The 26,702-nt window shown below is 42.6% G+C and overlaps 1 protein-coding gene across 1 annotated transcript; it reads right to left on the reverse strand.

Moving 5' to 3' along the window:
- Positions 1 to 3,537: 3,537 nt before the first annotated feature.
- On the reverse strand, positions 3,538 to 5,543 carry LOC125556442 (PTI1-like tyrosine-protein kinase At3g15890). The gene is made up of 3 exons (XM_048719174.1): positions 5,228 to 5,543; positions 4,938 to 5,109; positions 3,538 to 4,823 (listed from the first exon to the last, which is right to left on the reverse strand). The coding sequence occupies exons 1-3, from the start codon at positions 5,302 to 5,304 to the stop codon at positions 3,912 to 3,914; spliced, it is 1,161 nt and encodes a 386-aa protein (XP_048575131.1). The 5' UTR covers positions 5,305 to 5,543; the 3' UTR covers positions 3,538 to 3,911.
- Positions 5,544 to 26,702: the final 21,159 nt, after the last annotated feature.

The raw sequence follows: 26,702 nt of genomic DNA on the forward strand, positions 1-26,702 counted from the left end.
ATATATGCCCAATCTACACATGAGAATCATTTACCTTGCAACATATTAGTTGATTCTAAGTGGGTTTCAAATGTCATTTGATTTAACTGTGACACAACACATTACCTATTTTTCGTACCCATGCAACCATGCCACGTTCAGCATCTCATGCATGTAAGTTAAAAATTATATTTCCTCAATAGCATATCCATGCAGCACTCACAAGTTCATGCATGTAAATCATCGTTTATTTTTTTTGCATTACATTTTGTGCTCTCATAGACACGTATATGTGTTGGGCACTTGGAGCATGCCTATATAATAACACTCTTTTTCTCTATTGCTAAATAGTCACAACACACTATCTATTTTTCCTATATATAATTATGCCACATCAGCAAGACATGCATGTAAGTTGTACACTACATTTTTGCATTAGTATGTCCATGCAACACTTCCATGCCATATCAACTTCATGCATGTAAGTTATCAATTAATTATTTTGCACTAAGTTTTGTTGTCTCATGGACACGATATCTGTGTTGGGTGCTTGGAGTATACCTATGTAGTCGACCCTCCACTTTTTGTGTGTATAGAATGGTACTCTCTTAACTACAATATAATATATCTTTTCTCTTTGGTACATGAATTTTTATATGCTTGATGATTTTAATGTATTTAAAGTGTATATCAAGAAACACTCTTACAATTTATTTTCATTAGTTTTAGTTGTTTATGTAGCACATAACTATGCATTTCTTTTAACAAGATTACGGCAACAACGCACGGGGTATCATCTTACTAAAAGTGTTAGCCCACACTTACATATTTTTCTCAACATGCACACATGGAACCTCACCATGCAACGCATGCATGTGAAAGATCCATCTCAAAATGCAAATATGCATGGAAAAAGACGCAACTAAATAGTTAAATAGAGTAAATCAATGTGTTCCTTGTTTTATAGATGTAAAATTCATATTACATACAGCCAAATCGAATCAAGATATATTTCAACCGATTCCTGCAGCAATGCATGACGTATCATCTATTTATTGTAATTCTTAGTCATAGGAGTTACTTTGTATTTTCTTGGATCGATCTTGGATCCAAAGCAGCATACCTATAATGGTTATGTGTATAAATAAAATTAAAGTTTCATCAAGAGAAAAAAACACATATTTTTTCCTTCTATTCTTTTTTAAGGTTTTCCCACTTTTGTTTTCTCTTATTTTCTCTATTCTATTGGGTAAGTCTCTAGTCTTCTGGGTATATACAAAATAATAAAAGTGCATTAATACTTTCTTCAAATTACATGAACATTTTTTTTGAATTGAAACATGAACATTTTTAAAGTAAGTGTGAAATCTTAAAAAAAACATGATGAGCAACTTTTAAATATGTAATAAACATTTTTGGTACTACTCGAGAGCACTTACACCTTTCCAATCTGAAAAAACTAGAACACTCAGGTCAACTTCTCTAGTAGTATGTCACATGACAGCTAACATCAGGAAATCTCACAACAATTGTAGCATGACAAAACCACAATCCTTTCAATCAAACATTGATCCACACACATTAAACACCATAGATAGTAATCAAAGCATAACAAGCAATGCCTTCAAGAAGGATACACCTATAGGACAATGATGTCAGAACTAGCCAATGAAGGCCAAACCACAGTTTTCACATTCAAATTCAAGACTCGGGATATCTCACTTGGAGCATGCTTGTTTCCCATGAAAGCTCTTGTAGCAACTCAAAAATTGTCCCGTATGAATGGTCCCGATGAGTCGAGAACCATGCAAGTAAATATTATCCGAGGAAGGTCAGAGAAAGAGTGGTATGAAAGGTATTCTTGGTCGGTTCCTTTCCTGCTAACTACAACCTAATTTCGTGTACCGGCAGAGAGTTTTAATTTTCGAAGATGTGTAATGTAAGAGCCTGAGCATATTGTACTGACAACGAGTGTCTAGGATCCCCCGGGGTCCACATGTAATCGTGCCAAGGTAAGTACTCAGATTAGATAAAGATAGATGCGGTAACGAGATCCTATCGTAAGTAGAAGATCTTTACCTAGTTTAACCAGGATTTCATCATATCGTGTCATATCAATAACAAAGAGTATTAAAGACTTGGCGGCAAATAAGGCGTCTCTATATAAATGCTAGGAGACCCTACCAAAGTCTCAAGTCATTCACACAACCATTTTTTTTACAAGAACTAGATTTTAGATGCAATTTAGCTTGCTTTTGTACTTTCAAAACCCTCATATATCAATATACACTCGTAGGAGGACATATGGTTTTATCCATCTTGCAGACCCGCATATAGGTAACAAATGTGCCTTTATAATCCTCGACGAGATCCTCTTGTTCTCTCACCTCTACCATCTTCCATGACTGACAACATGGTATTAAGATCTGTTCTAAATTCATATTCGTTAGGTTTGTATGCTCCTTTATTGTTAATGGGCCAAAATGGTTTTTGGCAACAGTGTGACATAAAATGCTCGACCCAAGTTAAGAAAAACAATGATTGCACAAATAAATCAAGTTCCTTCTAAGGCTTCGTTCCATGACAACTTTAGTAAGAGCATAATTTAAAAATCCGGACTGGACCGCCGGTCTGACAGAAGAAAACCCGGAACTGGCGCCTCTCCCGGTTTTTGAAGCTCATTGGACCGGCCTGCAATCAGCCTGATCGGAACCGATCGAACTGTCTGGTTTTTAACCAGTTTTCACGTAAACCGGGAGGAAAAAACCGGAACAATTGAACCATGCATGTATGTATGAAATAGAAAAAAGTATTTGCTATGGGTGGGAATCAAACCCAGGTTACCCAGGAAGCTAGATGCAGATTTAAGATTGGCACATCAACCATCTCGCCGTACGGAAGTTTTTGTGAAATGTTGGAAGATCAACTTGTTTTATCTATTTGTGCATACATTTTTTGTCTAATAAAACAGCGATTGAACCGGTGAACTGGCAGTTCGACGGGTAAAAATTAGAACTGATAGGCTCACCGGTTTGATTTTTTAAACTATGAGTAAGAGATGCTAATAGAATGATGTTAACTTCTTCTAAAACAGAAAGAAAGGAAATATATGGCTACCTCTATTAATTAGTTGACAATCTTCCTTAATGCACAAGCAAAAATTGTTTCCTCTACTGAATTAAATGTCATCTGTTCGTCAAATGTTATTTAACTATTTATCACATATTTTCAGAGATCGGCAACCATGGGTTCATGTTAATACCACCAAAGCATAACCTATTCTAAGACCATGCTCCCTCCATTTTTCTTAAGTCAAACCATCCAAATATATATGCCCTAAGATAATAAGCTCCATATTTTTGGACATTACCGCATCAGAATTCATAGTACAATTATTTTTATAGGAAATGGAAGCTTTCATTGACTCTGATGATAACTACTCGAATATGTGACCAACTTATAAACTCACAAAGTTATAATATCATGCAATTCTCTTTGTGCTTGTTGTTTAAATATTCAGCAAGAGAATGGAAACCAAGTTTGACTGGACGCATAGAACTAACATCTTTATTTATAATCACAAGTATACACAACCAATGTATACCTTTCAAGCTACGTAGGTCGGGCCGGCAAATAAATAAATAAAAACATCACATATCATCGAACAAGGAAATATATTGTGGAAACAAACAAAACTTTGCAGGCCAATGCGAGGATTAACAACTCTTGGTACGATCTCCATCCATCACCAAACACGACCCACCACCAATTTCATACGCTATGCAATTGAATTGATTGACATTAATAAACAAAATGCGATCTAAGTAGAACCACTAATCATGAATTTGCAACTTAATCCCATTGGATCGTAAGGCAGTGCAATGTTGTGACGCAAGCATGGATCGAAATGGTGGGAGATGGTAATCGTCGTATCACCTCAGCGTCGTCAGCTTCCAGCTGCGGCCCCTGTCCAGCGGCTCGCTGCTGCCGGTAACGTCGTCCTCACGGTCCATGGTCACGGTGGTGTCCTGGCTGGCGGCGTCCGCCACCGGCACGATCTCCCTGTTCCGCCGCTCGCCGCCGAACTTGAGCATCTCGACGACCTCGGCCATGGTCGGCCTGCCCTCCGCGTTGCTCTGCGAGCACAGCATGGCCGTCTCGACCACTGCCCGGAGCTGCACGGCGTCGAACCGCCCGGTGAGCCTGGGATCGGCGAGGCGGTCCCACTTGCGGCGCTCCACGAGCGGCCCCGCCCACTGCACGATCTCGCGCTTGACGCCGCCCGGCAGCTTCTCCAGCGGGCGGCGCGCGCTGACGAGCTCCAGTAGCAGCACGCCGAAGCTGTAGACGTCGCAGCTCTCGGAGACCTTCCCCCACATGGCGTACTCCGGCGCCAGGTACCCGAGCGTGCCCTTGACCCGCGTGGTGAGGTGGGAGACGCCCTCCGGGATGAGCTTGGCGAAGCCGAAGTCGGCCACCTTGGGCACGAGGTCCGCGTCCAGCAGCACGTTGCTGGCCTTGATGTCGCGGTGGATGATGTGCGGGCTGGCCTCGTGGTGCAGGTACGCGAGGCCCTGGGCGGCGCCGAGCGCGATGGCGAGGCGGCGGGGCCAGTCGAGCGGGGGATGCTGCTGGGAGGCCGGGGTGCCGCGGTGCGGGTGGAGATGAGTGAGCAGGCTGTGGTTGGGCATGTAGTCGTAGACGATGAGCCGCTCGTCGCCGCCGGCGTAGAAGCCGCGGAGGCTGAGCAGGTTCTTGTGCCGGACACGGCCCAGGATCTCCACCTCGATGGCGAACTCCATCTCCGCCTTGGCCGTCATCGCCTTCAGCCGCTTCACCGCAATCTGAACGAACGTACGATGTCGATCCATGAGACCTGTAGGCCAACCGCGCGCCGGTCGATCGCCGGCCGGCGGCGGCAACGAAGAACGGATCACATAATCAATTTACCGGCGTACCTCGACGCCCTTGGAGGTGCGGCCCCAGTAAACGGTGCCGAAGCCGCCCTCGCCGAGCTTGTTGCTCTCGTTGAAGTTGTTGGTCGCCTGGAGGAGCTCCTTGAGGGTGTACATCTCCCAGGGGAACTCCACGCTCCTGTTCTTGTTCTTGGACCCCCTCCTCGACGGATCCCTGCTCCCAAACACATCAACACCGCACACCAAAACGCATGCAACTCAGCCAAATCCGTCTCACCAAATGAATCAAGAACTAAACAACCGTACGGGCATGCAAGCATGTGTATGTGTACCTCCGGCGGCGGCTGGGGGCAGCCTCCGGCTCGGAGTCGCCGCCGGGGGCGACGCAGCAGAGGCACCGGTTGATCATTTCCTCAGACGGTGGACGACGTGTGGAACAACCGCGCGTCGATCGAAGAGCTAGCGCTGAATCCCTGCAAGATGGAGGCGAGCTGGGGGGTGGGTGGATGCAGTGGTGAGAAACCAAGGCTGAGATAGGGATGTTCCAAGGGCAGCAGCTTTGCTTCTTGTTTGTTTCTCCGGGTACAAGACTGTCCTCCTCGTGTTTGCCTATCTCCTTGGAGACTTCACTCTCGTCTATTGTGCATCACTCCCCGCTTGCCAGCTGCCTGCTGTACATCTGCCTCCAGAAGGGCCTTTTGTAAGCGCCAAAATTTCAAATTCTCAGTGTGAAGCAAATGTGTAGCTTCCAGATGGTCAAAGGAACAAAGTCATGATAGTAGTTGCTAAATAACTAAAATAAGTTCCAAGTTTCGAATGGAAAATACCGAAAGATATTTCTTAACATTTGCGAAAAAATTCGAGAAAGAATGACAAGCCTCCCGGTCTCCGCACCATGAATGCATACCGCCATAACTATATTGTCCGGTTTCAATGTCATATTTATAATCTTCTACGTCTGTATTGTGTTAAAAAAAACTATATTGCCTGCTGCCAAATAAAAAGACTTACAAAGGTGACATGAAAATGATAAACACTGAGTCATCCCGAGTCCATCAGCAAAACGACCCCAATAGACTAGCTCATGTGCCACCGCTCCCTCGCGGCACCGGGGCATCCAACCCTAGCCGCCAGAGGAGGATTCAAGCCAACCTCGCCTCGCTACCACAGCTGCAGACGTTGGCCACGGTCACGGCGGGCCCCTGCTACGAAGGTAGTGGGGCACTCGTGTGCCAGATCCGGTGGTGGTTTTGGGAGCCCGGGGCGGCAGCCCCGGGGATGATCGCGTCGGCTCACCGGACGGCGTAACTACGGGTGCTTGGCAGCAACCGTCAGCTGCGAGGGCAGTGATGGGACTGTTGCAAGGCATTCCTGCAACAACGAGCGGTGGAGCATCTGGGCCAGATTTGATGTGAATCCATCCATTCTCTGCCAGGTCTGGCCTGCTGGTGGGCCACAGTGGCGTGCTGCCACTTTGCGTGGGACGGCGGGCTCACTCGGTTGGTGGCTGCAGTAGGTGGTTGGCCGGTATGGGCATGTGGTGGCGGCACATCTCCGGGAGAAATTCCCTTTCCGGCCTTCGCTGGTTCCCACGACGGCAACGCCTGTGGGCTGCAATCTTTCTTGAATGTCTTGTCATGGAGTTGTGCCCTTACCTATACCTATGGATTGGCTCCAGAAGGACACTTTTGACCCTATGGATTGAGCGATGGAGGCATCCTTGCGCCTCTCTTCTCCTTGGGGGCATGGCCTTGGAGCCGGCGAGTGCAAACTATGGATGACGGCTTGACGCAAATGGATGGTTGTGCAGTGGCGGATTGCACCTCGCATGTAGCTACTTGGATCGTGGAAAAGTGGTGGCAACAACACCGACTCAGATGGTGGTGCTACTCGAGCACCCAGTCTCGAGCTCCGGGGTGAAAGCATATGTCTGACCTGAACCAACATACTTAGCAATGGCGATGTTTTTGCATCGTTATGTTGTTGAGGACATTGCTCGAATATGTTTGGACTGCCTCTTCAGGGTGAAAGCTTAGAATTTGACTTTTGGTGGTTGATCCGTCGACCGTGGCACTTGAGCATCGCTCGCTTTCTTAAGGCATTGTTGCTGAAGAATATTGTCGTCCTTGTGGTGTCATGAGATGGTTGGTGTATATAAGGTCATTGTTGTAGTTTGTCCATCACAGATTTGGCCGCTTTTGTTTTTGTCTTTTTGCCTACGCATATCTTTGGCCTTATATGTCTTTGCTATTTGCCGGCATATTTTGTGTGTGTGCGTTGGTGTCGGTTGTGTGCATCCTATCTATACTCAAGCCGGATGTGTGTGCTCAGTGTGTTTTTATCCTCTTGATTCTTTATTTTGAGGCGATAAAATCCGCCCTTCATAAAATAGTCCGAGTCCATCTTCTTTAAAACTCATAAGTCACAATTGGCCTCACGGAAGTTTTCTTCTCAATCGCCGCCACCACAACCACCGTTTGGAGGCCACAGCGGCAAGGATAGGAAGTGGAAGGTAAACAAGGTTCGTTGGGTGAGAGATGGACATGAGTTTTGAGCTGATATGATTTTATATTATAAAAAGAGACGGTCATTGCATATTTGCATATATGCTCTATCATAGCTAGGTTAGAATTTGTTCACAACCCAAAAGTTCACATGAAAACGTTCAGTTCCGGCAAAAATCTTAGAAAATTCCCGTGTCCCAAGACCAGTAACAACAATCTCTAAATAACAATATATTAACGGGAATGTTCCTGTTGATTCAAGAGCAGCTGCTGATATGAAGGAAGACAACCAAGCCTCTTCTATTTAAGCCAAGGCAATAATAAGATATAAGGGGAACAATAGGTGTGCTTCGCCTCTTAGCCGTTGATCCATTGGCTAGCCTAGTATCGCCTTTTTCTCTTCTTCTTTTTTTGTGTGCATGTTCCTGTTGTTGTCTAGCGGATTTAACGTTTTTTTCAACCTTGGACTTGATGTATGGATGCGGTGATTTGCTTTTTATATAAAGCAGGGTAAAAACTTGTTTTGAGGAATTGGCATAAGTGCAAAGCAAGATATTTGTCTTCTTTTTTAAAGAAGGGAGCTCCCTCTCTGGACAAAATCGATGTGTTTTTAAGCTACAAAAGCATTACAAACAATAAAGAAATAACATGAAAGAAGAGACAGAGACATCACTCTGCGAGGGGAAAAGGTGCGTAGTTGTATAAGAACAACTAAACACCACATCCCATGAGTATCACTTCACACAAATAGATAGAAAAGAAGCGATCTAGAAAAAATAACTGGCCCTACGTCATCCTCCCACCGTGACACGGGAGATGCCCCATCGCCGCCAACTCTTGCCTCCGCTCCGCCTCCTCCTTCCCTCGCCATCATTGGTTGACATTGCCGGACAAAGCCCTAGAGGTAGGTGGCGACGGGGTTCTTCTCTTCTCATCCCCCTATTCTCATCTCCCCCTCTTGCAATGTTGACCGCTTCGTCACTTGGAGGCTCCCTCGCCGCATCCCTGTGTTCCCTCAGGTGCCCTAGCTCCAGAGCAGGCGGTTGTGTCATGGATATGGGACACAGGTACCCTCACATAGGTAGAATGAGGCCAAACATGGGGGTAGCCCATCAGGCCGGCTCCAACTATCTGAATAGCACCCGAACTATAATATCCAACTTGTAATATAAGATGAGACTAGTTTGTATCCTACTAGGACTCTACATGTAAGCCGCCACTTCCACCTATACAAGGAGGAGCAAGGCGTCCCAAGAAGGCAGAATCTCTAGGGCTAGATACAACTAGAGGAGAGCCGGCTCATACGGCGACTCCCTCATAAGCCTACATAATAAGATCTAGCCACAAACAATATGTAGGGTTATTACCGGATGATATTTTCCGGGGCCCCAAGCTGTCTAAATTGCTAACCTACCTCGACGATCTCCACGCGTACTAATCCCTGTAATCATCGTTAGATGATACTGTTGATAAACAACATCGACATTGACGCCCACATTAGATGAATGGGCGCCAATGTCGATGTTGTTTATCAACAATATCATCTAATAGTGATTTGTTTTTCTTTGTTTGTTTGAAACCTCACAGCATAGAACAATTTTTCTACGGTAAATTATATATAATCAGTATATTACAAAGATGGGGAGGAAACTAGAGAAAAACAATAATAATTGGCCTAACGATTTGGCCAGTACCGCTTTATTTTGTTACTTTGAATAGGCCGGCCTTTTCCTCGTTTTTGCGTAGTAGATTAAGCGAAATGCCTCGATGAAGGACTTGCAGCCTCCCGGATTATAACAAAACTATAATAAAAACAGAGAAATGCGTAGCTGCGGACGTAATCAGCTAGCGACGTGTGCCGCCTCCACTTGTTCCCATATGTTAACGGATGAATCAGCATCGCCTAGCCAGGTTAATTGGTCAATGGACGCACCAGAGGCTGACTTTCGAATTAACAAATGTGACACGAAAGGCTAGTTTGAAACCAAATAATAATAACCATAAACGGCAAGTGATAGGACCTGAACAACAGACTATACTTGGTGCCGTTGGTGCAATATATAATGAATCTCAAGTTAATTAATCTATTCAAATGATGCAACTGAGGTTATGGATCAAAATGAGTAGTACAATTTTCATCCAGGAATCGGCTTTGCCGCCCTGCTAGTCGTCGTCCAGACTTCGTTTCATACGCCGTGGGTGGTCTCGATCAGGTGAAAGTACGTACGTACGTACGTGCGTACGTGGTCTTCACTGACCGTATAAGTTCAACACATTAGTTTCTCTCTCTCTCTCTCTCTCTCTCTCTCTCTCTCTCTCTCTTGCATTGTGCTTTTTTTAGGGAACATCGAGTTCAACACACTAGCAGCTTACATCGTACCCCCTCCGTTTCTTCTTTGCTTCACATATAAGATTTATTTGAAGTCAAATTTTATGACATTTGATTATGTTTATAGAAAAAATATCAACATTTACAATTCCAATTACATATTATTAGATGCATCATGAAATTAATTTTTGTATTATATAACTTTAATATTATAGATGTTGATATTTTTCAACATAAATTTGATCAAAGTTTATAAAGTCTGACTTCAGACAAATCTTATATGAGGAGTAAAAAGAAACGGAGGACGTAGTATAATTTGTCGAGCAAATGGACCGGCAGACTGGTTAGCTGGAAAGCTGAGCTTGATAATTCATGAGAGACGACCATGCCTTGGTAGAAGTTTGCGACCTTGGAAAGGCGCCGGCGATGACCAGCGCCCTCGAACAACCCAATGTTTTTGCATAGTCGCTGCCGGCCATAGCACGGTTTATTGATGTATATCGTTCATTACACGAGGTGGCAACGGCCATCTGTCCCATGCGTTCTGAGGTAGACATCCAGGAGATCACATCGATCGGTGTTGGGTGGAGTTCCCGACACCGAACATGGACTGCGAGTTGGTTCCTTGAGTGATCCCTTGGCGGCGGCGATAATCTTGTTGACGTTGATGGCATATTCTTATCCCATGTACATGGTATGTCTGGTTGCATGGCGATGTCCATATTTGCTGTGCACGTATACCGTTGTCGAAGCATCACAATACTTGCAACAGTGACTTCTTCATTGAAAATGCAGGCAGCAGTACATGATGCATGACTTAAGTCACTTATTTTGGGACTGACCTTTTGCCTGCCATTGTTGGAACTCCACCATCAACAGAGGCATAGATGTATTTCAGTTCATGATGAAGTCATGCTCATTCTGCAATCTCCGCCACACAAAATTACTATGGATGTCACAATCATGGGATGCTAGAAGTATATGGATGCAAAGAAACTCTAAGCTGTTTAAAACTCTAAGCTGTTTAAAGCTCATAATCCCTCAATCATCTCATGTAGATTACTGCTCAAGATTTGCAACTAGTCGATATAGGATCAATAACAAGTATGAAGTTATCCTTGTCAGTTGGATTGATCAGCACCTCTATTAATTTGTCATGAATTTGGTGGCATTACAGGCCCCGAGCCACACAATCGTGTTCGTGCCCTCCTTCGGTCGGCGCGGCGGCCGTGTCTTCCTCTTCGATAAGCACTGGCGACTCACTGCCAGGTTCACCGTCGGCGATTCGGAGCTCCTGATAGGGACATGCAATGGCCTGCTTTGCTTCCACGACCAACTCGTTAATGCATTAAAATTATTTATGTATTAAAAATAGTTTAGGCATTTTAAATAAGTTCATTATTTGTTAAAATTATTCAAGTATGACATGAAATATTCAGATATAGAAATGTGACTAAGACTCAAATGAATATCAGTCGACTGATAATCATTGGACAATTTTTTTGACTGAGACTCAAATGAATATATGTGGACTGATAATTCTTTAATACTCCCTTTGTTCCCACAATTTAAGACGCTTTTGTAAGATATGTTAGTTTGTAAAGACGTCTTATATTATGGGACGGAAAGAGTACCAGTTATCCCTGCTGAAGCAAATTAAATAAAAGGGAAAAAAACCGTAGGTTGGTGGTTTAGAATTTGGGTAATGTTAGCTGACAAACGCCTACATAGCCGTTTGATCAAAATCATGTGCATGGCAGTTTAAAAAAAATATTGCCTTCTATGCCAAAACTCTCATGCTCTTTTGAAGAAAAATGCCATAAACGTTGATAAATATCATCTTTTCTGACGAACGTTCATCCACTAACATGATCCTATAATATCTTTCGCTAGAATGTCTGCAGATCCTTAAGCGGGGTACCCATCAGTATTCAGTTTCACCCAACCCGCCATAGGGGGACACCATTTGACAGGAGTGCACTCAACTATTAGCACATGTGAATTTTTAAGTGGCCTGTCATAGGTAACTAAGGACTTCCCTTTGCTCGGATCAGAAGATAGATCAATTTTAAGTTCGACCAATGAATCAAGGTAACTCATCCAATATCTCCTAGACGCTTCCATTGGGGGCGCTGGTTTATGGTGTATCCCTTCGTTACGGATGTGCCAAATTCCCCATAATACTACTAGAGAAAACCCTAGTAGTAGCGCTTGAAATATGCATAGCAGTAGCGTTGGGCCAAGCGCTACCACTAAGGCGCTACAGCTAACTAGTAGCCGTAGCGCTGGATAGGGAGCGCTACTGCTATACCTAGTTAGCAGTAGCACTTTCCTTTGTAAGTAGCAGTAGCGCTGGTTCTAAAAAGCGCTGCAGCTAAATTTTCTTGTATTTTTAAAAATACAACTTATTTTCATTGTGTGGTTTTATATACAGTACTTTCATCATATGATTTTATGACCATGATTACTTATTATATATAAAAGTGGGTGAAATGAACGTGGGGTAGATTCAAGTGGAGGCAACATGTGGTGCATGTCGAAAGTACTACTCTAATCCAAACTTGATCTAGTTTTGATTAGTAGTACTTTTGATGTGCACCACATGTTGGCTTCACTTGAATCTAATCCAGGTTCATTTCACCCACTGTTATATATATTAAGTAATCATGCTCATATAACAACTTAGCATCATGCATCATCGATCATAATAATAAATAACTCATCATTGGTATCATAATAACAAGTCATACTCATCATCATCGATCATACAACTTCTACTCGATACCACATCATCATCATCATAGTCATCTAACCAATCCTACTCAGTTGTTCTTAGCACATGATCATGAGTATTATTAACTAGGACGTACTACCTTCTCTTAGGTAAAATAGCATAAAACAAGATAGGCCCTGACTCTCCATTATGGAGAATGGAGATTATCCAGTATACAATTCTTGCCTTTCGCACAATGTTGCTTCCAAGTACCTCCTTACGACTGTCCATACATTTTTCCATTCTTTGATTTTCATGTCTCCACTTCTTTTAGAAATCCAATATGAACAGGTGATATTCGTAGGATGACCTGGCCGTATGTTCAAATCATCAAGGCGACCATTCTGATATATCAGACGAGGCACACAATCATTTAGGATTTTCTGTTAAAAAACATAGTAATAACTTCGTAGTTAGCAATGTAGTTAAGTTTTAAAAGAATTTATGCAAAAGATGCACGGATGTCGTAATACTAAAAAATCTTACCATGGCATCTCCATGAATGTTACCGTAGTTGAACACATGCACTAGTGGCACGTATTGACCGTAATGTGAAGGAGTTTTATAATAGATATTGTAATTCTCAAGATCAGTACAAAATGCGACCAGATGATTTTTCTCCTGATAAGTTAACTCAGAGCCATCGGTGTAGTAGGTTCTGTCTACCATGTTCCGCACATTGTTTGAACAATGAAAATAAATTGTCAATGGAAATAAGCTGTCAACTATTTCGAAATGAACAATATAAATTAGTTAATAACTATGTTTAAGAAACTCACATAGCGGTAGAATTGGAAGCGTATCAATAAGGACCCAAATGTCCATATTGTCTTGGTCGATGTTATGATCACCAAGATCCATGGTGACAAGCATACCCTCATAAAACCATACATCTTGCAAAGTGCTTCCCAATTTTTGCAAGCAAAATGGGTTACGCTATCAAAATTATACAGATTTACTTCAAAATCCAAATCATGATGGGTTCTTAGGTGAATTTTCTTTGTTTCGAAATTTTCATGGTCTTCAAAACCCATCCTCTCCAAGATATTGCGTCTTGCATGGCATGGGATAAGCTACTCAAATTGTAAAAGATGAAAATTACACGTTGAAATAGTTGAAGTCCTGCTTAATTACGAAAAAAACGCATTTCGTCGTTGCGTACTGTTTCAACATCGAAGGTCTCCTGGAGCTTAATGTTGAAGCGCCGATCTTCGTCCAGGTGAGGCCTGTCGCACATACTTCGGTCGTCGTTGCACCAGCTGCACTCCCCCGGGACACTTTCGTCATCCGATGACGACATTTCCTACGTTCATAATTCAAAGATTAAACTTGTACAATTCAATATATGTACTATAAAAATTAAATTAGATCATTATTATTCATCACGGGTTGACTATCGGTCTGCCGAGTCTATATGGTGGAGACTCTCCCTCACTGATTCCTCTCTGACATTTGCGACCATCGATGATGGTCATTACTCCTCCTTCCCCTAGTGCATAACAAAGGTCTAGCACAAGGAGAAGAAGGAGAAACGGCCCCCACGACAACAGTCGGGATTCTTCGTTCTCTCTCATATATGGTGGATACACTCCCTCATAGATTTTTCGACCGTCGATGATGGTCGTTATTGCTCCTTCCCCTAGTGCATAACAAAGGTCTAGCACAAGGAGAAGAAGGAAAAACGACCCCCACGACAACAGTCGGGCTTCTTCGTCCTCTCTCATATATGGTGGATACACTCCCTCACTGATTTTTCGACCTTCGGTGATGAAGCCTCGACAAATTTAAAGTCAACCCGAAATATCGTTTAATTATTTTTCGAGAAAATCCAGACCACTCAATATTTCCTACATATTCTAGCACAAGTCATGCCAGAATTCACGAAAAAATCCAGCATGACCTTTGCTAAAAAAGGACATATCGAGCGCCTCAAATTTGCCAGAACGGAAATTAATCAACACTCCGGCAAAACATAGGCCACAATAGGAGGTGTAACCTGCAAACATGGCCGGCCACTTGGGCAAGCACATATCCTATTTGAGCAACACAAGATATACATGTTTATATCTACATCATATGGGAAAGCACATATCTTAATCATAAAATAATGTAGTATTCAAATTAGCATTCATTCAATAAGCAAAACTAAATCATCTCTTTCGTCCGTACATCGTCGAATATTATCACTAGTAGATCTCGAATAGTATCATACATATAACATCACTAATACAGCTAAAATCATAGCGAACGACGGGTATCGGCGCGGGCGGTGGACACCCAAAGAGAAGGAACCATCACAGGATCATAGCTCCAGTGAGATCCCCGAAGAACCTCCCAGGTATTGGAGAACCTGCCCTCCAACGCAACTATGTAGCGACGGACGTGCTCGTCCTCCTCGGTGACACGGTGATGTACCACCTCCGCGGGGTCCTCAAGCCTCTGCACCATCACTGGCCCACGCGACTGATAACCCACAAGTATAGGGGATCGCAACCATTTTCGAGGGTAGAGTATTCAACCCAAATTTATAGATTCGACACAAGGGGAGCCAAAGAATATTCTCAAGTATTAGCAGCTGAGTTGTCAACTCAACCACACCTGAAAACTTAATATCTGCAGCAAAGTATTTAGTAGCAAAGTAATATGATAGTAGTGGTAACGGTAGCAAAAGTAATATCTTTGGTGTTTTATAGTGATGGTAACCATAGTAACGGAAAAGTAAATGAGAGAAGAACAATATATGGAAAGTTCGTAGGCAATGGATCGGTGATAGAGAATTATGCCGGATGCGATCGATCATGTAACAGTCATAACCTAGGGTGACACAGAACTAGCTCCAGTTCATCAATGTAATGTAGGTATGTATTTCGAATATAGTCATACGTGCTTATGGAAAAGAACTTGCATGACATCTTTTGTCCTACCCTCCCATGGCAGCGGGGTCCTATTGGAAACTAAGGGATATCAAGGCCTCCTTTTAATAGAGTACCGAACCAAAGCATTAACACATAGTGAATACATGAACTCCTCAAACTACGGTCATTAGCGGTAGTGGTCCTGATTATTGTCACTTCGGGGTTAACGGATCATAACACATAATAGGTGACTATAGACTTGCAAGATAGGATCAAGAACTCTCATATATTGATGAAAACATAATAGGTTTAGATCTGAAATCATGGCACTCGGGCCCTAGTGACAAGCATTAAGCATAGCAAAGTCATAACAACATCAATCTCAGAACATAGTGGATACTAGGGATCAAAGCCTAACAAAACTAACTCAATTACATGATAAATCTCATCCAACCCATCACCGTCCAGCAAGCCTACGATGGAATTACTCACGCACGGCGGTGAGCATCATGAAATTGGTGATGGAGGAAGGTTGATGATGACGATGGCGATGGATTCCCCTCTCCGGAGCCCCGAACGGACTCCAGGTCAGCCCTCCCGAGGGAGTTTAGGGCTTGGCGGCGGCTCCGTATCGTAAAACGTGATGAATCCTTCTCTCTGATTTTTTTTCTCCCTGAAAGTGAATATATGGAGTCAAGGTTGAGGTCGGTGGAGCATTAAAGGGCCCACGAGGCAGGGGGCGTGCCCAAGGGGGTAAGGCGCGCCCCCACCCTCGTGAACAGGGTGTGGGCCCCCTGACATGGATCTTTCTTCCAGTATTTTTTATATATTCCAAAATAATTCTCCGTTGATTTTCAGGTCATTCCTAGAACTTTTATTTCTGCACAAAAATAACACCATGGCAATTCTGCTGAAAACAGCGTCAGTCCGGGTTAGTTCCATTCAAATCATGCAAGTTAGAGTCCAAAACAAGGGCAAAAGTTTTTGGAAAAGTAGATACGACGGAGACGTATCAACTCCCCCAAGCTTAAACCTTTGCTTGTCCTCAAGCAATTCAGTTGATAAACTGAACGTGATAAAGAAAAACTTTTACAAACTCTGTTTGCTCTTGTTGTTGAAAATATGTAAAGCCAGCATTCAGGTTTTCAGCAAAGATTATGAACTAACCATATTCACAATAACATTTAGGTCTCATGTTTACTCATATCAATGGCATAATCAACTAGCGAGCAATAACAATAAATCTCGGATGACAACACTTTCTCAAAACAATCATAATATGATATAACAGGATGGTATCGCGCTAGCCCTTTCCGAGACCGCAAAACATAAATGCAGAGCACCTTTAAAGATCAAGGACTGACTAGACATTGTAATTCATGGTAAAAGAGGTCCAGTTAAGTCATACTCAATGTAAACTAATAGTAATGGATGCAAATGATAGCGGTGCTCTCCAACTGGTGCTTTTTAATAAGAGGATGATGACTTAGCATAAAAGTAATTTGACAGGCCCTTCACGGAGGGAAGCAGGGATTTGTAGAGGTGCCAGAGCTCGGTTTTAAAATAGATATGAATGATATTTTGAGCGGTATACTTTCATTGTTAACATAACAACCAAGAGATCTCGATATCTTCCATGCTACACACATTATAGGCGGTTCCCAAGCAGAATGGTAAAGTTTATACTCCCTCACCACCAACAAGCACTAGTAGAAAACAGGGCTTTCGTTCGGGACAGGTAAGCCCATTAGTCCCGGTTCAGTCACGAACCGGGACTAATGTGAGCATTGGTCTCGGTTCGTGCGGCTAAAGGCATTAGTCTCGGTTCAAATGAGCCCTTTAATCCCGGTTTGAGACACGAACCGGGACTAAAGGGTGTGATGCCCTTTAGTCCCGGTTCATATCTCAAACCGGGACTAAAGATTAGACCTTTAGTCCCGGTTTGAGACACGAACCGGGACTAAAGGTCCCATTTTCAAACTCTACCCCCAGTGGATCGCCTTCTCAGTTTTGTAAAAAGCAAAAGAACATGATAAAAACTTCAAAAAATAAAACCCTTCGAGATGTAGTTATATTACTACATCTACTAGTTAGGAAAATTAAAAAACTTAAATTTGGACATGTTTTGCAAAAAAGTGTCATGAAAAAGTAAAACGGCTATAACTTTTGCATACGATGTTGAAAAAAGCGTATAATATATCAAAATGTTCAGCACAAAAATCCGCATCCGATTTTGACTGCCTACGGCCTCTTTGCAATTTTTTAGAATCCTCAAATTCCAAAAGGAAAAAAAGATATGCTCAAATTTCAGTTTTTTTGAATTTTGGTTAAATCAGGTCAAACTTTGGTCAAACTACTTATTGAATAAGTATTAGTGTTACTAAATAATTATTCAAGAATATTAGTGTTACTAAATAATTATTATTGTTTTTTAGAATTTTGGTCAAATCTGGTCAAACTGTGGTCAAACTATGGTCAAACTACTTATTCTAGAAATATTAGTGTTACTACATAATTATTCAAGAATATTAGTGTTACTAAATAATTATTTCAATTTTTCAATTTTGGTCAAATCTGGTCAAACAACTTATTTAAGAAATATTAGTGTTACTAAATAATTATTGTTTTTTAGAACACTAGTTTCAAACTCAAACAGTGAAACGTGTGACTTCATGCTCAAGCTAAACTGCTGAGGGTTAATAGGATTGACATCTTACTATTATTAGGAAAACAACAAGTGCAGACTTGGAAACGAGGGGGAATAGAACCTGGAAGTTAAGCGTGCTCAGGCTGGAGAAGTGAGAGGATGGGTGACCGGATGGGAAGTTAGATGATTTGGAATGATGAGGGGTAATTAGAGATTAGAGGTTAAATTGAGCAGTGTTGAGGGGTGATTAGAGATTAAATTGGAAAATAATTCAGAAATTTGAAAATCAAAAAAATTCTAAATTGCAATTTTTCTTCGTAAAAATACTTTTAGTCCTAGTTGGTGTTACCAACCGGGATTAAAGGTGGAGCTCCAGTCAGCGGCCACGTGGACGGCCTTTAGTCCTGGTTCGTGTAAGAACCGGGACTAAAGGGGGGAGGCTTTAGTAACGATCCTTTAGTCCCGGTTCTAGAACCAGGACCAAAGGCCCTCTAGAACCGGGGCAAAAGACCCTTTTTCTACTAGTGAAGCATCAATCCCTGCTTGCTCGAAACAACGAGTGGTGATTAGAGATTAAATTGGAAAATAATTCAGAAATTTGAAAATCATAAAAATTCTAAATTGCAATTTTTCTTCGTAAAAATACCTTTAGTCCTAGTTGGTGTTACCAACCGGGATTAAAGGTGGAGCTCCAGTCAGCGGCCACGTGGACGGCCTTTAGTCCTGGTTCGTGTAAGAACCGGGACTAAAGGGGGGAGGCTTTAGTAACGATCCTTTAGTCCCGGTTCTAGAACCAGGACTAAAGGCCCTCTAGAACTGGGGCAAAAGACCCTTTTTCTACTAGTGAAGTATCAATCCCTGCTTGCTCGAAACAACGAGTGCCTCCAACTAACAAGAATCCTGGGGGAGTTTTGTTTGTTGTTATTTTGATTTGATTTGCATAAAGCATGGGACTGGGCATCCCGGTGACCAGCCATGTTCTCGTGAGTGAGGAGCGGAGTCCACTCCTCTTGAGAATAACCCGCCTAGCATGAAAGATACAGACAGCCCTAGTTGATACATGAGCTATTCGAGCATACAAAACAGAATGTTTATTTGAAGGTTTAGAGTTTGGCACATACAAATTTACTTGGAACGGCAGGTAGATACCGTATATAGGTTGAAGGAAATATGCCCTAAAGGCAATAATAAAGTTATTATTTATTTCCTTATATCATGATAAATGTTTATTATTCATGCTAGAATTGTATTAACCGGAAACATAATACATGTGTGAATACATAGACAAACATAGTGTCACTAGTATGCCTCTACTTGACTAGCTCGTTGATCGAAGATGGTTAAGTTTCCTAACCATAGACATGAGTTGTCATTTGATTAACGGGATCACATCATTAGGAGAATGATGTGATTGACTTGACCCATTTCATTAGCTTAGCAATTGATCGTTTAGTTTGTTGCTATTGCTTTCTTCATGACTTATACATGTTCCTATGACTATGAGATTATGCAACTCCCGTTTACCGGAGGAACACTTTGTGTGCTACCAAACGTCACAATGTAACTGGGTGATTATAAAGGTGCTCTACAGGTGTCTCCGAAGGTACTTGTTGGGTTGGCGTATTTCGAGATTAGGATTTGTCACTCCGATTGTCGGAGAGGTATCTCTGGGCCCTCTCGGTAATGCACATCACATAAGCCTTGCAAGCATTGCAACTAATAAGTTAGCTGCGGGATGATGTATTACGGAACGAGTAAAGAGACTTGCTGGTAATGAGATTGAACTAGGTATTGAGATACCGACGATCAAATCTCGGGCAAGTAACATACCGATGACAAAGGGAACAACATATGTTGTTATGCGGTCTGACCGATAAAAGATCTTCGTAGAATATGTAGGAGCCAATATGAGCATCCAGGTTCCGCTATTGGTTATTGACCGGAGACGTGTCTTGGTCATGTCTACATTGTTCTCGAACCCGTAGGGTCCGCACGCTTAACGTTACGATGACAATTTCATTATGAGTTTATATATTTTGATGTACCGAAGGTTGTTCGGAGTCCCGGATATGATCACGGACATGACGAGGAGTCTCGAAATGGTCGAGACATAAAGATCGATATATTGGACGGCTATATTCGGACACCGGAAGTGTTTCGGGTGATTTCGGAGAAAACCGGAGTGCCAGAAGGGTTACCGGAACCCCCCGGGGAAGTATTGGGCCTTAGTGGGCCTGAGGGGAGAGAGAGGGCAGCAGCCCAGGAGGTGGTGTGCCCCTCCCATGTGGAGTCTGAATTGGACTAGGGGAGGGGGGTGCAGCCCCTCTTTCCCTCTCCCTCTCCCTCTCTTTCCTTCCCCCTTCTCTGTTCCTAGTTGGACTAGGAAAGGGGAGTCCTACTCCTACCAGGAGGAGGACTCCCCCCTCCTTGGCGCGCCCCAAGGGCCGGCCGGCCTCTCCCCCTTGCTCCTTTATATACAGGGGCAGGGGGGCACCTCTAGACGCACAAGTTGATCTTCGTGATCGTTCTCTTAGCCTTGTGCGGTGCCCCCTCCACCATAATCCTTGATAATATTGTAGCGGTGCTTAGGCAAAGCCCTACGACGGTAGAACATCAAGATCGTCACCACGCCATCGTGCTGACGGAACTCTTCCCCGACACTTTGCTGGATCGGAGTCCGGGGATCGTCATCGAGCTGAACGTGTGCTAGAACTCGGAGGTGCCGTAGTTTCGGTGCTTGATCGGCCGAGCCGTGAAGACGTACGACTACATCAACCGCGTTGTGCTAACGCTTCCGCTTCCGGTCTACGAGGGTACGTAGACAACACTCTCCCCTCTCATTGCTATGCATCACCATGATCTTGCATGTGCGTAGGAATTTATTTGAAATTACTACGTTCCCCAATAGTGGCATCAGAGCCTAGGTTTTATGCGTTGATGTTATGCACGAGTAGAACACAAGTGAGTTGTGGGCGATATAAGTCATACTTCTTACCAGCATGTCATAGTTTGGTTCGGCGGTATTGTTGGGTGAAGCGGCCCGGACCGACATTATGCGTACGCTTACGCGAGACTGGTTCTACCGACGTGCTTTGCACACAGGTGGCTGGTGGGTAACAGTTTCTCCAACTTTAGTTGAACCGAGTGTGGCTACGCCCGGTCCCTGCGAAGGTTAAAACAACACCAACTTGACAAACTATCGTTGTGGTTTTGATGCATAGGTAAGAACGGTTCTTGCTAAGCCTGTAGCAGCCACGTAAAACTTGCAACAACAAAGTAGAGGACGTCTAACTTGTTTTTGCAGGGCATGTTGTGATGTGATATGGTCAAGACATGATGCTAAATTTTATTGTATGAGATGATCATGTTCTGTAACTGAGTTATCGGCAACTGGCAGGAGCCATATGGTTGTCGCTTTATTGTATGCAATGCAATTGCGCTGTAATGCTTTACTTTATCACTAAGCGGTAGCGATAGTCGTGGAAGCATAAGATTGGCGATACGACAACGATGCTACGATGGTGATCAAGGTGTTGCGCCGGTGACGATGGTGATCATGACGGTGCTTCGAAGATGGAGATCACAAGCACAAGATGATGATGGCCATATCATATCACTTATATTGATTGCATGTGATGTTTATCTTTTATGCATCTTATCTTGCTTTGATTGACGGTAGCATTATAAGATGATCCATCACTAAATTATCAAAGTATAAGTGTTCTCCCTGAGTATGCACCGTTGCGAAAGTTCTTCGTGCTGAGACACCACGTGATGATCGGGTGTGATAGGCTCTACGTTCAAATAGAACGGGTGCAAAACAGTTGCACACACGGTATACTCAGGTTTAACTTGACGAGCCTAGCATATAACAGATATGGCCTCGGAATACGGAGACCGAAAGGTCGAGCGTGAATCATATAGTAGATATGATCAACATATTGATGTTCACCATTGATACTACTCCATCTCATGTGATGATCAGACATGGTTTAGTTGATTTAGATCACGTGATCACTTAGAGGATTAGAGGGATATCTTTCTAAGTGGGAGTTCTTAAGTAATATGATTAATTGAACTTAAATTTAGCATGAACTTAGTACCTGATAGTATCTTGCTTGTCTATGTTTGATTGTAGATAGATGGCTCGTGCTGTTGTTCCGTTGAATTTTAATGCGTTCCTTGAGAAAGCAAAGTTGAAAGATGATGGTAGCAATTACACGGACTGGGTCCGTAACTTGAGGATTATCCTCATTGCTGCACAGAAGAATTATGTCCTGGAAGCACCGCTAAGTGCCAAGCCTACTGCAGTAGCAACACCAGATGTTATGAACGTCTGGCAGAGCAAAGCTGATGACTACTCGATAGTTCAGTGTGCCATGCTTTACGGCTTAGAACCAGGTCTTCAACGATGTTTTGAACGTCATGGAGCATATGAGATGTTCCAGGAGTTGAAGTTAATATTTCAAGCAAATGCCCGGATTGAGAGATATGAAGTCTCCAATAAGTTCTATAGCTGCAAGATGGAGGAGAATAGTTCTGTCAGTGAACATATACTCAAAATGGCTGGGTATCATAATCACTTGACTCAACTGGGGGTTAATCTTCTTGTTGATAGTGTCATTGACAGAGTTCTTCAATCACTGCCACCAAGCTACAAAAGCTTCGTGATGAACTATAATATGCAAGGGATGAATAAGACTATTCCTGAGCTCTTCGCAATGCTAAAAGCCATGGAGGTAGAAATCAAGAAGGAGCATCAAGTGTTGATGGTCAATAATACCACCAATTTCAAGAAAAAGGGCAAAGGGAAGAAGAAAGGGAAGTTCAAGAAGAACAACAAACAAGTTGCCGCTCAGGAAAAGAAACCCAAGTCTGGACCTAAGCCTGAGACTGAGTGCTTCTACTGCAAGAAGACTGGTCACTGGAAGCGGAACTGCCCCAAGTATTTGACGGATAAGAAGGATGGCAAAGTGAACAAAGGTATATGTGATATACATGTTATTGATGTGTACCTTACTAATGCTCGCAGTAGCACCTGGGTATTTGATACTGGTTCTGTTGCTAACATTTGCAACTCGAAACAGGGGCTATGGATCAAGCGAAGATTGGCTAAGGACGAGGTGACGATGCGCATGGGAAATGGTTCTAAAGTTGATGTGATCGCGGTCGGCACGCTACCTCTACATCTACCTTCGGGATTAGTATTAGACCTAAATAATTGTTATTTGGTGCCAGCGTTGAGCATGAACATTATATCTGGATCTTGTTTGATGTGAGATGGTTATTCATTTAAATCAGAGAATAATGGTTGTTCTATTTATATGAGTAATATCTTTTATGGTCATGCACCCTTGAAGAGTGGTCTATTTTTGATGAATCTCGATAGTAGTGATACACATATTCATAATGTTGAAATCAAAAGATGCAGAGTTGATAATGATAGTGCAACTTATTTGTGGCACTGCCGTTTAGGTCATATCGATGTAAAGCGCATGAAGAAACTCCATACTGATGGACTTTTGGAACCACTTGATTATGAATCACTTGGTACTTGCGAACCGTTCCTCATGGGTAAGATGACTAAAACGCCGTTCTCCGGTACTATGGAGAGAGCAACGGATTTGTTGGAAATCATACATACAGATGTATGTGGTCCAATGAATATTGAGGCTTGTGGCGGATATCGTTATTTTCTCACCTTCACAGATGATTTAAGCAGATATGGGTATATCTACTTAATGAAACATAAGTCTGAAACATTTGAAAAGTTTAAAGAATTTCAGAGTGAAGTTGAAAATCATCGTAACAAGAAAATAAAGTTTCTACGATCTGATCGTGGAGGAGAATATTTGAGTTACGAGTTTGGTCTACATTTGAAACAATGCGGAATAGTTTCGCAACTCACGCCACCCGGAACACCACAGCGTAATTGTGTGTCCGAACGTCGTAATCGTACTTTATTAGATATGGTGCGATCTATGATGTCTCTTACTGATTTACCGTTATCATTTTGGGGTTATGCTTTAGAGACGGCTGCATTCACGTTAAATAGGACACCATCGAAATCCGTTGAGACGACGCCTTATGAACTGTGGTTTGGCAAGAAACCAAAGTTGTCATTTCTGAAAGTTCGGGGCTGCGATGCTTATGTGAAAAATCTTCAACCTGATAAGCTCGAACCCAAATCGGAGAAATGTGTCTTCATAGGATACCCAAAGGAGACTGTTGGGTACACCTTCTATCACAGAGCCGAAGGCAAGACTTTTGTTGCTAAATTCGGAGTTTTTCTAGAGAAGGAGTTTCTCTCGAAAGAAGTGAGTGGGAGAAAAGTAGAACTTGATGAGGTAACTATACCTGCTCCCTTATTGGAAAGTAGTACATCATAGAAACTGGTTTCTGTGACACCTACACCAATTAGTGAGGATGCTAATGATAATGATCATGAAACTTCAGATCAAGTTACTACCGAACCTCGTAGATCAACCAGAGTAAGATCCGCACCAGAGTGGTACGGTAATCCTGTTCTGGAAGTCATGCTACTAGATCATGATGAACCTACGAACTATGAAGAAGCGATGGTGAGCCCAGATTCCGCAAAATGGCTAGAAGCCATGAAATCTGAGATTGGATCCATGTATGAGAACAAAGTGTGGACTTTGGTTGACTTGCCCGTTGATCGGCAAGCAATTGAGAATAAATGGATCTTCAAGAAGAAGACTGACGCTGACGATAATGTTACTGTCTATAAAACTCGACTTGTTGCAAAAGGTTTTCGACAAGTTCAAGGGATTGACTACGATGAGACCTTCTCACCCGTAGCGATGCTTAAGTCTGTCCGAATCATGTTAGCAATTGCCGCATTTTATGATTATGAAATTTGGCAAATGGATGTCAAAACTGCATTCCTGAATGGATTTCTGTAAGAAGAGTTGTATATGATGCAACCAGAAGGTTTTGTCAATCCAAAGGGAGCTAACAAAGTGTGCAAGCTCCAGCGATCCATTTATGGACTGGTGCAAGCCTCTCGGAGTTGGAATAAACGCTTTGATAGTGTGATCAAAGCATTTGGTTTTGTACAGACTTTTGGAGAAGCCTGTATCTACAAGAAAGTGAGTGGGAGCTCTGTAGCATTTCTGATATTATATGTGGATGACATATTATTGATTGGAAATAATATAGAATTTCTGGATAGAACAAAGGGATACTTGAATAAGAGTTTTTCAATGAAAGACCTCGGTGAACCTGCTTACATATTGAGCATTAAGATCTATAGAGATAGATCAAGACGCTTAGTTGGACTTTCACAAAGCACATACCTTGAAAAGGTTTTGAAGAATTTCAAAATGGATCAAGCAAAGAAAGGGTTCTTGCATGTGTTACAAGGTGTGAAGTTGAGTAAGACTCAATGTCCGACCACCGCAGAAGATAGAGAGAAAATGAAAGATGTTCCCTATGCTTCAGCCATAGGCTCTATCATGTATGCAATGCTGTGTACCAAACCTGATGTGTGCCTTGCTATAAGTCTAGCAGGGAGGTACCAAAGTAATCCAAGAGTGGATCACTGGACAACGGTCAAGTACATCCTGAAATACCTGAAAAGGACTAAGGATATGTTTCTCGTATATGGAGGTGACAAAGAGCTCATCGTAAATGGTTACGTTGATGCAAGCTTTGACACTGATCCGGACGATTCTAAATCGCAAACCGGATACGTATTTTTACTAAACGAAGGAGCTGTCAGTTTGTGCAGTTCAAAACAAAGCGTTGTGGCGGGATCTACATGTGAAGCAGAGTACATAGCTACTTCGGAAGCAGCAAATGAAGGAGTCTGGATGAAGGAGTTCATATCCGATCTAGGTGTCATACCTAGTGCATCGGGTCCAATGAAAATCTTTTGTGACAATACTGGTGCAATTGCCTTGGCAAAGGAATCCAGATTTCACAAGAGAACCAAGCACATCAAGAGACGCTTCAATTCCATTCGGGATTTAGTCCAAGTGGGAGACATAGAAATTTGCAAGATACATACGGATCTGAATGTTGCAGACCCGCTGACTAAGCCTCTTCCATGAGCAAAACATGATCAGCACCAAGGCTCCATGGGTGTTAGAATACTTACTTTGTAATCTAGATTATTGACTCTAGTGCAAGTGGGAGACTGAAGGAAATATGCCCTAGAGGCAATAATAAAGTTATTATTTATTTCCTTATATCATGATAAATGTTTATTATTCATGCTAGAATTGTATTAACCGGAAACATAATACATGTGTGAATACATAGACAAACATAGTGTCACTAGTATGCCTCTACTTGACTAGCTCGTTGATCGAAGATGGTTAAGTTTCCTAACCATAGACATGAGTTGTCATTTGATTAACGGTATCACATCATTAGGAGAATGATGTGATTGACTTGACCCATTTCGTTAGCTTAGCACTTGATCGTTTAGTTTGTTGCTATTGCTTTCTTCATGACTTATACATGTTCCTATGACTATGAGATTATGCAACTCCCGTTTATCGGAGGAACACTTTGTGTGCTACCAAACGTCATAACATAACTGGGTGATTATAAAGGTGCTCTACAGGTGTCTCCGAAGGTACTTGTTGGGTTGGCATATTTCGAGATTAGGATTTGTCACTCCGATTGTCGGAGAGGTATCTCTGGGCCCTCTCGGTAATGCACATCACATA

This window comes from Triticum urartu, chromosome 5, assembly GCF_003073215.2.
Source record: "Triticum urartu cultivar G1812 chromosome 5, Tu2.1, whole genome shotgun sequence".
Classification (NCBI taxonomy): domain Eukaryota; kingdom Viridiplantae; phylum Streptophyta; class Magnoliopsida; order Poales; family Poaceae; genus Triticum; species Triticum urartu.